Source organism: Cinclus cinclus, chromosome 1 (genome assembly GCF_963662255.1).
Source record: "Cinclus cinclus chromosome 1, bCinCin1.1, whole genome shotgun sequence".
Lineage (NCBI taxonomy): Eukaryota > Metazoa > Chordata > Aves > Passeriformes > Cinclidae > Cinclus > Cinclus cinclus.
Window position 1 is genome coordinate 118,076,025 of NC_085046.1, and position 13,195 is coordinate 118,089,219.

General features: G+C 38.0%; 1 protein-coding gene across 1 annotated transcript in view; it reads right to left on the reverse strand.

The window, feature by feature from the left end:
* Positions 1-12,866, reverse strand: part of CPA6 (carboxypeptidase A6) — a 57,082-nt gene extending 44,216 nt beyond the window's left edge. The window contains exons 1-2 of the mRNA XM_062514449.1: positions 12,789-12,866; positions 15-128 (exon numbers count right to left, since the gene is read on the reverse strand). Coding sequence (XP_062370433.1) covers positions 15-128; positions 12,789-12,866 — 192 coding nt within the window. The remainder of the gene's footprint in view (positions 1-14; positions 129-12,788) is intronic.
* Between the last annotated feature and the right edge of the window lie 329 nt (positions 12,867-13,195).

Below are 13,195 nucleotides of genomic sequence, written 5' to 3' on the forward strand. Positions count from 1 at the left end.
ATCATCTAACTCACCTTAAGCCTGTTGAATGCAGCCCTCAGGATCTGTGCTTCCCTCTCGCTCTCAGGAACAACTCGTATGACTTTATCACTGCCAATAACAGCAAATGGAATTGTTACTTCAAGACTCTTTGCAGCAGTACAAAGGGACAGTAATTAGGTTCAGATATCTACTGTAACTGTGATCTTTTTCAGCACCTGCAAAATTTTGAGTGAGCTGGAATTCTGCTTCTAAACTTCCTGCTGGATTATGCACTTCCATAGAAATTACTTGCTCTTTACAGATCAGTGTCAAGCCTGACATTCCATTTCTATGCAAATGTTTTGCTCATTCCCTCTAAGTAAAGCCATTCAGGCTGACATCTTCCATACTGAACATCTGCCTCTGAACAAAGCAATTATTTTTTTTCCAAAATTATTAATCTGTTTCTGAGGGCATTAAGTAAGATTAAGATTAAAATTAAGATTTAAAATTTAAGATTAAGTAAAATACATTGTTTTTTTAATGTTTAAACATTTAATGGATTTTGAAAAGTTCATTGTTCTCATGCATTCATGAGGGGAGTTGACTTGAGAAAAGAGGTGATCCTCATATTGGGGCATACCTTTTGCTTTACCCATTAAAACTTGCACAAATTTTGTGAAGTAAATGGCTGCTCATACATGCTCAGAAGGTTCTAGCTAACAGTAGCTGATTTTATTCACTTTCTTTAACAGAAACTGAAGTAGAGTAAGTTTAGGTAAGATACAGGAAAAAATACTTTGCTGTGAGGAGCACAAGAACTGATTGCCCAGAGAAGCTGTGGATGCCTCATGGCTGGAAGTGTTTAAGGCCATGTTGGATGAGGCTATGAACAACCTGTTCAGGTGAAAGTTGACCCTGCCCTTGGCAGGGGGGCTGGAACTAGATGACCTTTAAGGCCCCTCCCAACTCAAGCCATTTTATGATTCTATTATCTCAATGGACATAATTTTGCAAACTGGAAACAAGAAACTGAATGACCCTTCAATGACCACCATCTGTCATGACCTATGGGTTGCTGGAGACCACAGAAAATAGAGGGGATGATCATGTAACTAAAATATCAGCCATACACAAGAAGGATGAAATAACTTTATATGGCCAATGTGAATTCTAGCATTTTCCTACATTTTGAGTTTTAATTTGTACTGTTGACAATCAGTGTGTCTATTCCAAGAGACCTTGGAGGTCACACATATCTTTATTTCTACAGTTCCATCCACCAGCCAGAATGCCTTTTAAACAATTTATCTACAGTTTCTATATTATCTGGGAATTTTAAACAGTAGAACTTCCCTTGACATTGAGAGGTTTGTCCCTTAAATATCTCATGAGCTCTCCTACTTTGCTGAAGGCTCTGAGTCTGCTTAGAAGATATTTGGCCAATTAGAAGCTGCACTGCTGAGTATGCCCTCCCTGGCTCACTGTTCTAGGAAGGCTCCCAAGCTGCTGCTGCTCTCAGGCATCAGGTCTTGCTTTTTGGTGAACTGCACCTACAACTCAGGTATGACTCACCTTTGTTGCAAGAATCCTTAATGCATACATAGGTAAGCACTAAATACTGCCAGTTCAGAAGAAAGCACTGCTAATAAATTCTAAATTCTGAAATGACTTACCTGTTTCTGGAAATAATTTTCCCTTACTCCCTATTCTTTTTTTAGTCTTTTCTCTACAGTCAACATTTGTTCCCCATTTGTTGTGAGAGGCAACATTTGGTTAGCCTCTGATCCTTTTTTCTGTCTCAGCTCTCCAGTTTTGGTTATCACCCCTGCTGAGTTTTCCCTGTAGACACTGATGTACCCACAGGTGTGGACCTCAGTCCATTCTCCTTGGCTGCTGTTGACCTTACTGGACAAATGGTTTATGCCTAAGAAAAAAGTTTTCCGTAAGTTCTCTTGTTATAATTTGGCAGCCCAAAAACTTTAGGTAAAATTGCTGTGCTTCCAAGCCAAGTTTAACCTCCTGTATCAGAGCTTGCACAGAAAGGAATAAATCTCTTAGAGTACTCCAACTGCTGCATCTTTTAAAGGAAGATAGATGCTTTTAATTTATAATACATACAACAGTAATATTCTTTTCCATTATTCAATTCTCTCTAAATATTAAATTGCTGTTAAGAGGAAAATAATAAAGAAGTAATAAAGAAGTAATGATTGCCCAGGAATTTAATGTAGCCAATAAAGATTCATCAGGCATTTCTGGAAGGATTGGTACAACCAACATATAAAAACCAGATTTTAATGATATAAGTAGCTAAGCATGTGTTACACAGCTGTAATGGAATTTTGAAGGAACGGATATCACTTAGGTATGGTCTTGAATTAATACACATCACTGTAAACTGTCTTCGATTAGCTCAGCAACTCTGTCATTTCCAACGTGATGAAAAACCTGCCCTAGAGAGGAAAGTACTGGTGCTGTGACAGACTGATCACTTGACACATTGTTGGGAAATGCTTCAAGCTGTGGCTGAGACTGCTGCTAGTCCGCTCATAGCAAGCAGTTTAGTTTAGTTCAGGTAATTTTAGTATTTTATTAAAAGATGGTTAAGCCATTATGGCGAAGCCCTTTCAATTTTTGTCCATGCAAGGTGTGGGAATATGCTGTATTCCTGGGAACTATCTGCTAACACCCACTGCTGTAGGCTGGCTAGTGATTAGCCTGGTGGATAATCAGTATGCATTCTTCAACAAGGCACAGATAGGAAATCTAGCTTTACTTCAGATATCTACAGTCAAAACCCATAGTCCTAAGGTTATGTTTTAGCTTTATAGGTTTTCTGGTTATATTTTACATTAAAAAAATCCAATTATTACCTTAAATGTTATGCAATATCCATTGAATTTAGGGTAAAAAATTCAGCAGCCTACCCATTATTTAAAAGCCAACAAAACCTATCAGATCATGTACTAATGTGGTTGATAAATGGCAGCTGCACCCCAAACACTCAGGACCATCCCCTGATCATGTCCCCTGCCATCCTTTATGTTGAGCTGTTGAGGAGAAAGAAACAAGTAATCATATATATATCTAGAGAAAGTTTTGCTGCCTGCAGACATATGTCAGCAGTCTGCTGATTTATGCAGGTAAGGTTATTTTTCTAACCATGATGCCTCTAAATCTTTTTTTTTTAAACCCTATATTAAAAAGTTTCTAAACAAACAGCAAGATGAGGTATATTTTGTATAAATTAATGTAGAAATTTATATCCACTATGACAAACTTTCAATTTACTGCTAGCAATTAGGCTAATGGAATTTAAAGCTAGGACTTAGTGAGATCTTTTGAATTCTGTGTAAACACAGTTGAAAGCCTTTGCCAAGAGCAGGACACAAGCTTTAGTAAATGAACTGGCTGAATGAGTGTGGTGAGCAAAGAGCAGAAGCCAGACAGCTGATGTCCCCAGGGACAGCCTTATGTCTGAGCAAAAGGGTGACCAGCTGTTGGCCACCACTGACATGCAATGACATCCTTTTTTCCCTTCATCACCCCCCTCTATTTTTCAGGAATAGCATGAGAAATGACACAGCTGCTTTTGAAACACAGAATATGCTACGTGACCCTGGGAAGGCTGATGCCAGTGGGGACTAAAACCTCTTGGTTTATTTCTTTGGCTTTTTAATTTACTTTTTTCCCCATTTACTTCATAGTTTTACTCATCTATGAACAGACCAGATGAATCCAAAGAAACTGTTCTGCAGCACATCTATAGCTTCTTTACTGATGGAATTAGCATGAGTTCTCTCTCATGAAACTTTCCTGATGAAGTCACATGGCAAGAACTGCATTTATGTAAATTCCTCATTTCCTTCAGGAAAATCCTTCTTATTGTTTTATTCTCCTGACTAATGTGAACCTTAATCAGATCTCAGCTATCCCATGGAATTTAATAAAAGTATGTTTACAAAGGCTTTACAAGTATTTCAAACAAAGTTTAAGAAGTGATATGCTATAAATCAAATACCTATAGAAAAAAATAGGAGAGAAAATAAACCCCCACTTACAGGCATCCTTTCCTAATAGTAGAGGGGGGATTGAAGTTCTTGAGAACAAGCTGCCATAGTTGCTGCACTTCAACAGTTCATTAAGGCTGATTGACACATCTGAAAAGATCTACAGTATGAAAGCCTCTTGTCAACTCTCAATATGCCATCAGATATCATTAGTCATGGAAGATCAATTGCTTCATTCCCTTTTCTCCACTAAATTCTGATAGTCAGAAGGTTAAGAAATAATAAAAAATTAATGTTTTTCTCTTTCTCTGTTACTGGGATGAAGAGTTTTAACTGTGACTCAATACTGTTAGACAAATAAGACAAATAAGACTGGGCTTCTTCCTGAGACCTGGTGGATACATCTGGAAAGGGAACTTTACAAAACTTCTGGAACCTTTTGTTATGGTTTTCTGTATTACAGCAGATGCTGATCCAAACAGGAGAGAGCACCATTTGTATTGTCTAGATAGTAATATTTTCTGCCTTTTAGCTATTAAGGCAGGAAAACTGATACCATTCCTTGTATAAGAAAGAGCTAGCTAATTTATAATTTTGAGGGAAAATAGGTGCTTAGGTAATGTAGGCAGAAATGCTGAGGAGGCAAAGTATGTTATTGCATTATATTTATCAGCATAGCACAGATGACTTCTTGGGAAGCTGAACTTTCATGCTAATACCCAGGCACAGAATATCTGAGTTTCATAGATGCTTTTCAGATGCAAAAAGGGTTTATTTACCAAGCAGGAAACTTAACAGACTAAAGCAATGCTATATTACCAGCAGTCTTCCTCTGCACAGCTTCATTTCAGAGACATATGGTCTGGAAATGTTAGTATCTGCAAAAATTTCAGTTTTCATTCCAACTAAGGAACAAAGCTTTTCCAATAAAAGCTGGCCTCCAATGTCTTATAAACACTGCCTATAGGGCCATCTGTCTTAAACACAAGAACTGGGAACCAATTGCTTCAGTGCATGTCTCTGTCTCAGAAAAGAAAATGAACTATGTTTGGAAATGAACTCTGTCTTGCTTCATCAGGTGTCATCCAGTCATGTGCAAAAGAAGAGAGAAGGAGGGCAGTGATTCAGGAAAGAAAATAAAATAAGAAATAACAAGACCAATAAACACTTAAACAAACAGACCAAATTAAGCAACCAGATGACAAGGAAATATTATGCTAACTGTGCAGGATTAAGATCCAGGGGGGAGGCTGCAGTAATCTGCTTAAATGAAACAGCATGTATACTCACTCATATTAATTTCCTAAGAAACATATTGCAATAACCTCTTTGCATTAAACAGCTGATGACTGTTTAACTTGGACACGATCCTTCCAATGACATATTATTTGAACTACTGCTACTTTTAAAGAAAGGATCATCTTCATTTTGGGAACATATTATTGAAAGGAGCTTCTGCTAGAACCCCATCTACTTCTTTATTGCCATGGCTTATGGCAATACAGTGAGTTGCTCTGTGCTTTGTAAGGAAGCAATGAGTAGATGGTGATGCTGTCAGGCCTGGCATAGACCTGACAGGACCAGAATGTTTATCTGTCCATCTGGGTGCTCCTCTGCCCAAAGAGGAAAGCTTCCCCTTATCCTCCCCTTTCATCTTGCAGAGGCATGTTGAACTTGTGCGGTGGGGCTAGGCAAGCTTGATTTAGTGTCCTGGGTAGACTGCAGAAAATAATTACTCCCCAGCTAGCCTCCTGGACAGATCTGATTACATCAGCAGCATACATTTTGCCCCTTTTCCTGTTCTTCATCCTCCCTTTCACCACACTTCTACCTTGCTTTCACTACCTCCTCTCAAACAAACTACTCATCCCTAATTACTTTTCCCCAACTGGTCCCAGCTTTGCCATATTGGTACCCAAATCTGGTATTTCTAGCTAATCTCAGTTTCATATGGTATCACTGATAGGGTTACCCAGGTACAGTTTCACAAAAAACGTCCCCAGTACTCCCTCTAAACCACCTGTGAACTTCAACCTTTTCTCAAGTACCTCCTCCTTTACCTTCTGCAAGATCAGTGCTCTCTGAATTTTTTGTTAGCTTCTCACATGGTCATATTCAGCATTCTCTCATATCATGTCCCATAACTTATCCATGTCATTTAGCTTTAAGCTCAGGCCAGAGTCCAGTCCATGGCCTTCACATTCCAGGAGCTGCCATTATTTTGGAAGTCCATACAGAAGCTCATTGGCTATTCTGAGCTTCAGACTTGCTGAAGTTCACTCTTAAGCTCGTGTACGTTTTGAGACAACTGCAGCAACTATTTCCAAATTAGGTATCTCAAGACTCTATGCAGCAGATTTGCTCCTGGCCTCAGTGAAAGAAAGAACACCAAGTTGGACAGAAGGTTGTTCAAGAATTTAGATACCAAGAGCAGAAGGGTGGAGGGGGAAATGGTTCAATGGTGGAGGACTGCATTAAACTTTTTAAACTCAGACTTCCTTTAAGACCTTGAGCAAACAATCACAGGTCATTTCCAGCAAGGTTCAGTGCTAGCTTAGCAGAAGGTTCCTTGTACTGAGCTCCACAGGTTTTGTATCCATTAATGTGTAAAAACCACACACTCTATTTGGTCAGAGGCATTTCAAGGTGGATTGGTTTGTCTGGGCTCTGCTGTGGTGGCTGTTGTGGTGGCTTGAAGCACAGGTACTTGCCAAAGTCTGGCACTCAGCCTGAATCTGAGACTGGGTGCACACCTGCCTGCAAAGCCAGATGGACAGGCTGGGGTGCAGAGCTATGCTCAGCTGACAGTGTAGGCATGGTTCAGCTCCCTGCCCCTATAAACAGGGATGATCTCATGCTTTAAACTTGTGAGAGTATGAACACACAAATAAACTCACTGCTTTTAAACTTCCTGATGGCCATGGTAAAGGGAACAAGGCAGGGAGCATAGAAAGAACTATATACAGCTTTCACAGAACGAAATTCTGCAACTCTTCCCATGTCTTGAAACATTCTGCATTTACTCCATAGCCTTCAATGATTTTGAAAAAAACCCCTCTTTTCTTTTTCAAATAATATAATATTTTCCACATCTCCAATTTTTTCAATGTATTGATATTTATAGAATAACAGCAGAGATGTCCATGCTGTTTTGGAGACAGTTATGAAATTCTGAAATATGTTCATAGGTTGGAAATAACCCCCACTTCTGGTTGTTCAGGCAAGCTACAAACCTGTAAAATGTATATTTTCAATGAAAGCATTCTTCTACAGCCTTTAATGAAAGTTTTAAACTGGTGGTATTCTCATAAAATTGCCTAAGTTTAGTAGGCACTACCATGAATAAAACACACTAAAATCGATTTACCATATTTTAAAAAGTGTGTTTATATTAAAAATCCCATCTACCCAGGAGTAAGTAAAACAGCTATTTTTCTGATACTAATAAATAGCTTAACACACACAAGTGTAAGGTTTAAACCCTTCCTTCTGAATGTTTGAAGTTCATAGAAAATCCTTAATTTACAGAACACAAACTATCTGGACTCCACTTTTTATAAGTTGCGGTTTTACTTAACCTTTACTTGCCTCTGCTGTCAAATACCTCCACGTCTCCAACTGTGTGACAACCACTAAGTGGGGCATGTAATTTATCTGCCTTGATGACTTCTTTTCAAGGATCAGATAATACTTCTATCTTTGAAAAACAGAGATGAATAAATCTTACTTTTATTTTCATAAGTCATATTCTTCACATAAATTTGTGTTTATTTTTTTTTCTCTCCTCTAATTTAAACAGAATGTCTATTGGTGGCCCAGAAAAACAAAAAACCAAAAAACCGAAAAACTTGCCAAATGTGTTACATAGTTTGCTTTAACAGCAAAGAGGAAGATCTTATGACCAGCAAGTCTTTTCTAATAGTACTCTGCTCTTTTCATAATATATGTAATGCTTGTAAGGTATTCTATCCAAAATTATTTCCATCTGCAGAGAAATAATTTAATAGAGTAAGGGAATAATTTTGGTTGATCAGCAATCTGGAGATCATTTAATCAGATGTCCCTGTAGCTCTTCTCCGCACCTGCTCCTGGTTTTCTGCTTCTGAATATGGACCAAAAAGCACTGGACAAGCATTGTTACTCCTTTGAAAATTCTCATGCAAACTCAATTTTATGGTCCTAACACACTGAAAATCACAGTCACCCTGTGGCTGAATACTACATTGCTGGTTTTCTTTTTTTCCTCCTTGATCCAACCACAGGATTTGCAGTAATAGGGAGAAATTCCCGTGTGTATTATCTTGAACTATTAAATTTCACCCAAGTTATTTTAATTCAGCCATTAAGTCCATCAAGTTTTTCTGACATGTCTTGAACCTTTCTTGAATAAATAGCTTCAGAAGATAACTGGAAATGAAGAAAAACTCTGTATTTTTGTAGGTAATGATAATTCATATCTTAGAGACTGAGGGTTAAAGGCATGTAGCAATTCCTGCTGCTGAAAGGGACCAAATTTGGAAGCATTTAGTTATTCCTGATAGGCAATCTCCTGAGCTCAATTTAAGACCTTGATCCTCAAACCCTCATGACTGTACAAAGTCTTTCAGCAATGGGAGGAGGAGGTCTTTACTCATTACTGTACTTGGCCCTGAAACACAAATAACTTGTAAGCATGTGTTTGTAAGTGTATAAAAAAAAGATCAGAGGAATTGCCTCATACATATTTTAAAAAGTAAATGTCAAGATGGTGAGCTTAGATTTAATTTAGAGCTTATCATTAGTGTTTTCTATGCATTTATTCATTTATGCAAGTTACAGCAAGAAAGATGAAAATATTTATGGAGTAAAAAAATGTTATGGTGTGAAATACTGCTGCATGAGATGGCTGTAGCATGGAAAGTTTCCCCAAACTATTCCATCATCATTTATTGCCTAGTTTGTTTCCACATAATTATTATGTATTTTAATTCATGGAAAGTACACTTTTAGTGTACATATTCAAATGAAGGACAAACAGGACATGCCTCTCCACAATTCTGCAAAAGGACAGGATCTGTAGGTTTTAAAGCTGGGGAATGCACCAAATTTCCTGAAGAAAGTAAGGAAAATCCTGTAAGTAAATTATCTTTTTGCTGGTGTTCCTGCAATAGGCTGGCATAATTCCATTTATTTCCATGGTATCTTGCTAGGTTAAGCAAGAGAAAAACAGCAGGCTTTTTTTTTTTTTTTTTTTTTTTTTTTTAATTAAAGGACAATTAGCTATTCCTGTGCTTCAGATAAGCATAATAAAGACCTGGGTGCTGAACCATTCATCCATTTAGGATGCTATTTTGAAGAAGAAATTGTAAACCTGCAAGCACTAAGCCCAGAAATAATTGCACATGATGCTAACTGCTAAGTACTGCCACACTGAGAGTCTCTTATTTTCCCCCCAGGCACATGGGCAAGGTGACAGTGGTGACCTGAGATGCAATACCTTGTGTCCAGGTAGAATGTCTCTGACAACAGGAAAGGGGAGAGTCCCTCAGTAAAGGGACACCCTGAACACCTAGACTGAGGTCAAATGGTATTTACAAATTTCTGTTCAAACAGTCTGTGCTGCAGAATATCTTCCCAGTTGAAATGATACTTCAGGAAAGGAACAGATTAAATATATATAAAGCAGAGATGTATGGTAGAATCTTTGAATTAAAAATGCTGGATGGTTGGTCTCCAGATTGTGTCATTTTTGCTTTCTACCATCTGCCCTGAATAAAGAGACCAGTGAGACAAACCTAGCAGTAAGTCTGCAAAGGCACAGCTGCACCTGGGAGTGTCTCCCAGTTTAATGCACGACCTGGCTGTATCTTGGCTCTATCAGATGAGTCCTGTGTGACTGTACAGCACTGTGTTCAACCATCTTTCCCTGGGAAAGAATGCAAGGTGCACACTGCTGAGCAGTGTCTGCGTGTGCCCTGGAAGCAACCTACACTGTTGGGTAGCAAATATATACAAAATGTACTTTGCTTTTAGCACTGTCAGGTGTTGTACAGCACCTTGTTTTGAAAAAAATTGGAGGTGTTTTTGGATGCTTAGTTATGCAATGGGTTCTCTTTAAATCAACTTTCAAAAAAAATTTTTAATAATTCTGAAAATAAATCTGTTTAACTATATTTTCAGTGAACGTGGAAATCAAATGTGTGAAGCAGGAGAGAAAAATTATTTCCATTAAAATTTTTTGTTTCACTTTAAAGAATTATGCACTGAAAAGTGCAGCTACAATTCTACACCAAATTTAGTTCAAATTGCAGTGTATTTACTGACCCATCTTTCCTTACAGATATCAATCCAATTTGCTGTTAAGTATAAACTAAGTGTGCATGTGCCTGCAATAGGAAGTGTTATTTTACTAAGTATAACAGATTTTTTAATGTTCACATTTTTATCATTTTCAGTTCAGATAAAGCCACTTTGTTTTTTATTTTATTTTATTTTTAAATTTTTTTTAATATGAGAGTGCAAAACAGCCCTTTGGAACTAGATGTAGTACTACAAAGAGAAAGCTTACGATGACTCACAGAATGTTCTCTCCTAAAGACCACTTTTCCATGGTGATGAATTTATAGACAAGGTTTAGAAACCTTCCGTGGTTGGACAATTTTAGCACACATAAAGGAAAACACTTAACCAGCTGCTCCAAGCAGCTTTATGGATGCTATTTTTAATCTTTTTGCTTATAGATACATTTAAGCTGTTTCCAGGCTCTGGAAATTTTTTTTAAGCCTTTTTGTTTGGAAATGCAGGGGTTACATCCATTTGTTTCTGATACTATATGAGTTACTTGATAATCTGCCCAAAGGGATGAATCTATCCTGCCAACTTGGGTGCGTGCTTCCAGCCCTTCCTGGCACACTCTCTGCTCAGAGACCAGCAGCTCTTCAGATGATTGCTTGCAGCAATTCTATCAATATTTTGCCAAAAGCATAGATAAAATAGGTAAGAATAAAGTCAGAAAATATGTGTGGAGACAAATCTAGAACCTGCATGTGAATATACAAGGTGACTTGCATATTTTATGGCAGTAAAATTAGCAGTACACTAATTGCCTGCAAGATCTGAACATGGGGAGGCATTTGTATCTATCAGAAGACTGAAAAAAAAAACCAGCCAAAAAGTGTTTGATGTGATCACCATAATTATCTTCTTCATTTCAGATTGTAAAGGCTGAGAACATCAGCACAATAGGTATTTAGAAGTGCCTTTGCTTTGATAATCTCCATCTTGAACACATTGGATTTTGTTCAGTTATTTTTTAGGGAAGTGAGAAAGTGGAGGGTTTGTTGTTGTTGTTGTTGTTGTTTTTTTTCCATTATTTTACAAGTGAAGTGGCTTTATGTATTGTCAGGGGTCTCTCAGATACACCCGTGGTCAGCTGTATTTAGGAGCTGGGGTTCAAAAGCCAGCCAAACTCAGTTTGATGGACATGTGGCTCTCTTTAGAAAGGCTGTGCAAGACTCCCAATGCCTTTGCATTTGTCTAGCCCACCAGGATATTTCTAGCCCACCACATTTTATCCTTCTGCATTTTTATAGCCATAAATTTAGGTTCCAACCTGGCACAAGGTTTCTCAGGGGCAGCTTAAGGACAGCCTTAATCCCTAATGATGTTGTAATACACACATCACAGTTCTTGCACTCACTCAGCTGTGCATCTTGATAAAAAAGGTGTCAGGATATGACATTTAAACATGTTCATACTAGATGGCAAGTTTACAGCCTCACTTAACAGCAAGGAATGGATGGGGAGGAACAGTATAACACATCCACACATACAGACGAGAGCTGTGCATAATTTGATGGATCTGAATCTTTAAACTTAGTCATGATATGCATATACACAATCTGACTCTCCTTTGACCTGGATATTCTAAAACAAATTCTTTACCTCTTGTTCCTCAAACCAGCCCTGAGTATCTTACACTGACCTGCTATCCTTTAATTAAAAAATGATACCTTTAGTGCTAAAGAAAAAAAAGCACACCAAATGCAAAATACTATTTGAAACAACAAAATCAAACTGAAGGCTTGGGGAGGGCTATAAATATTTCATGCCGATGAAATTATTTATTCTCTTAAGATGGCTCCTGTAACACAGCTGCACCAGCCATTAAGGCAATTATATTTTCCCATATTTATAAACTGCTTGAGAAATGTTTTTTTCCACTAGATTAAAGCTGTGTCAGTTCTCTACAAAATCACTTCTGACTTCAGGAATACTGGAGACACATTTTGAGAAAATCTGGAAGTGAAAGCTTGGGATTTACTTCTTTATTGTGGTAATAGTTACTTGTGTGGGACAACTTGGAATTCTACAGAAACTTCTGTGCCTCTTAATTTGCTAATACCCTGACCTCACAGCATGCCACAGTAAGAATTCTCTAAGTGAAAAAGTGGAAATTCTGCTTTTGGTTAAGAGAATAATGTTTAGTTTCACTGTACCTATCGAGCTTGTCACAATTTCAACACAACTGAAAAGGAGGCCAGTTCCACAGGTCATCCCTGAGCAGTGCTGTAACCCTCCCACACCTTCTTCCAGACTGTTGTGAATAGACAGAATGATTTTGTTGTATTATGGCAGCCTGAGGACACATGGGAGATGATGTTTGTAGGCATGCAAGACAACAGTGCCCTTTCTACCCACATGAGCTCATTAATAGACCAGGCACAAAACCAAATTCTGAACTGCTGAGAGGGAACACTTTGTAAAAATGACGACCACACATGTCTTAGCAAAGCACATCATGAATAGCTGTCTCCTAGCAGGTGCCTGCATCACCTGTGCTACAGGCACAGGTCTGTTGCACGTCGTGCCAGGCCACCTGACCTGACGTAGCCCGTAGTCATAGAAGGGCATCTCAAGACCATTGAGATGGATAAAGACACAAATCACCTCCCACAAGTCTTCTCTTCATCATCTACATGGTGAAATATTTCTGTAAGGACCAATGCAGTGAAGAGCACAATGCAGTTAAGCTATTTTACATTATATACATATATATATATATAAAATATATATTTTTCTATTATATTTTGTATTATTTATATTTTATATTAATACCTCATATATATATATATTAAGGCTCCCTATTTTCTTGCTATTTCCTCTTTTTTCCCTCCCAGACTTGCTGTTCTCTGATTCCAGGGCTATGACTACTTTGAGCACTTTATTTTGAGCTTTGCACG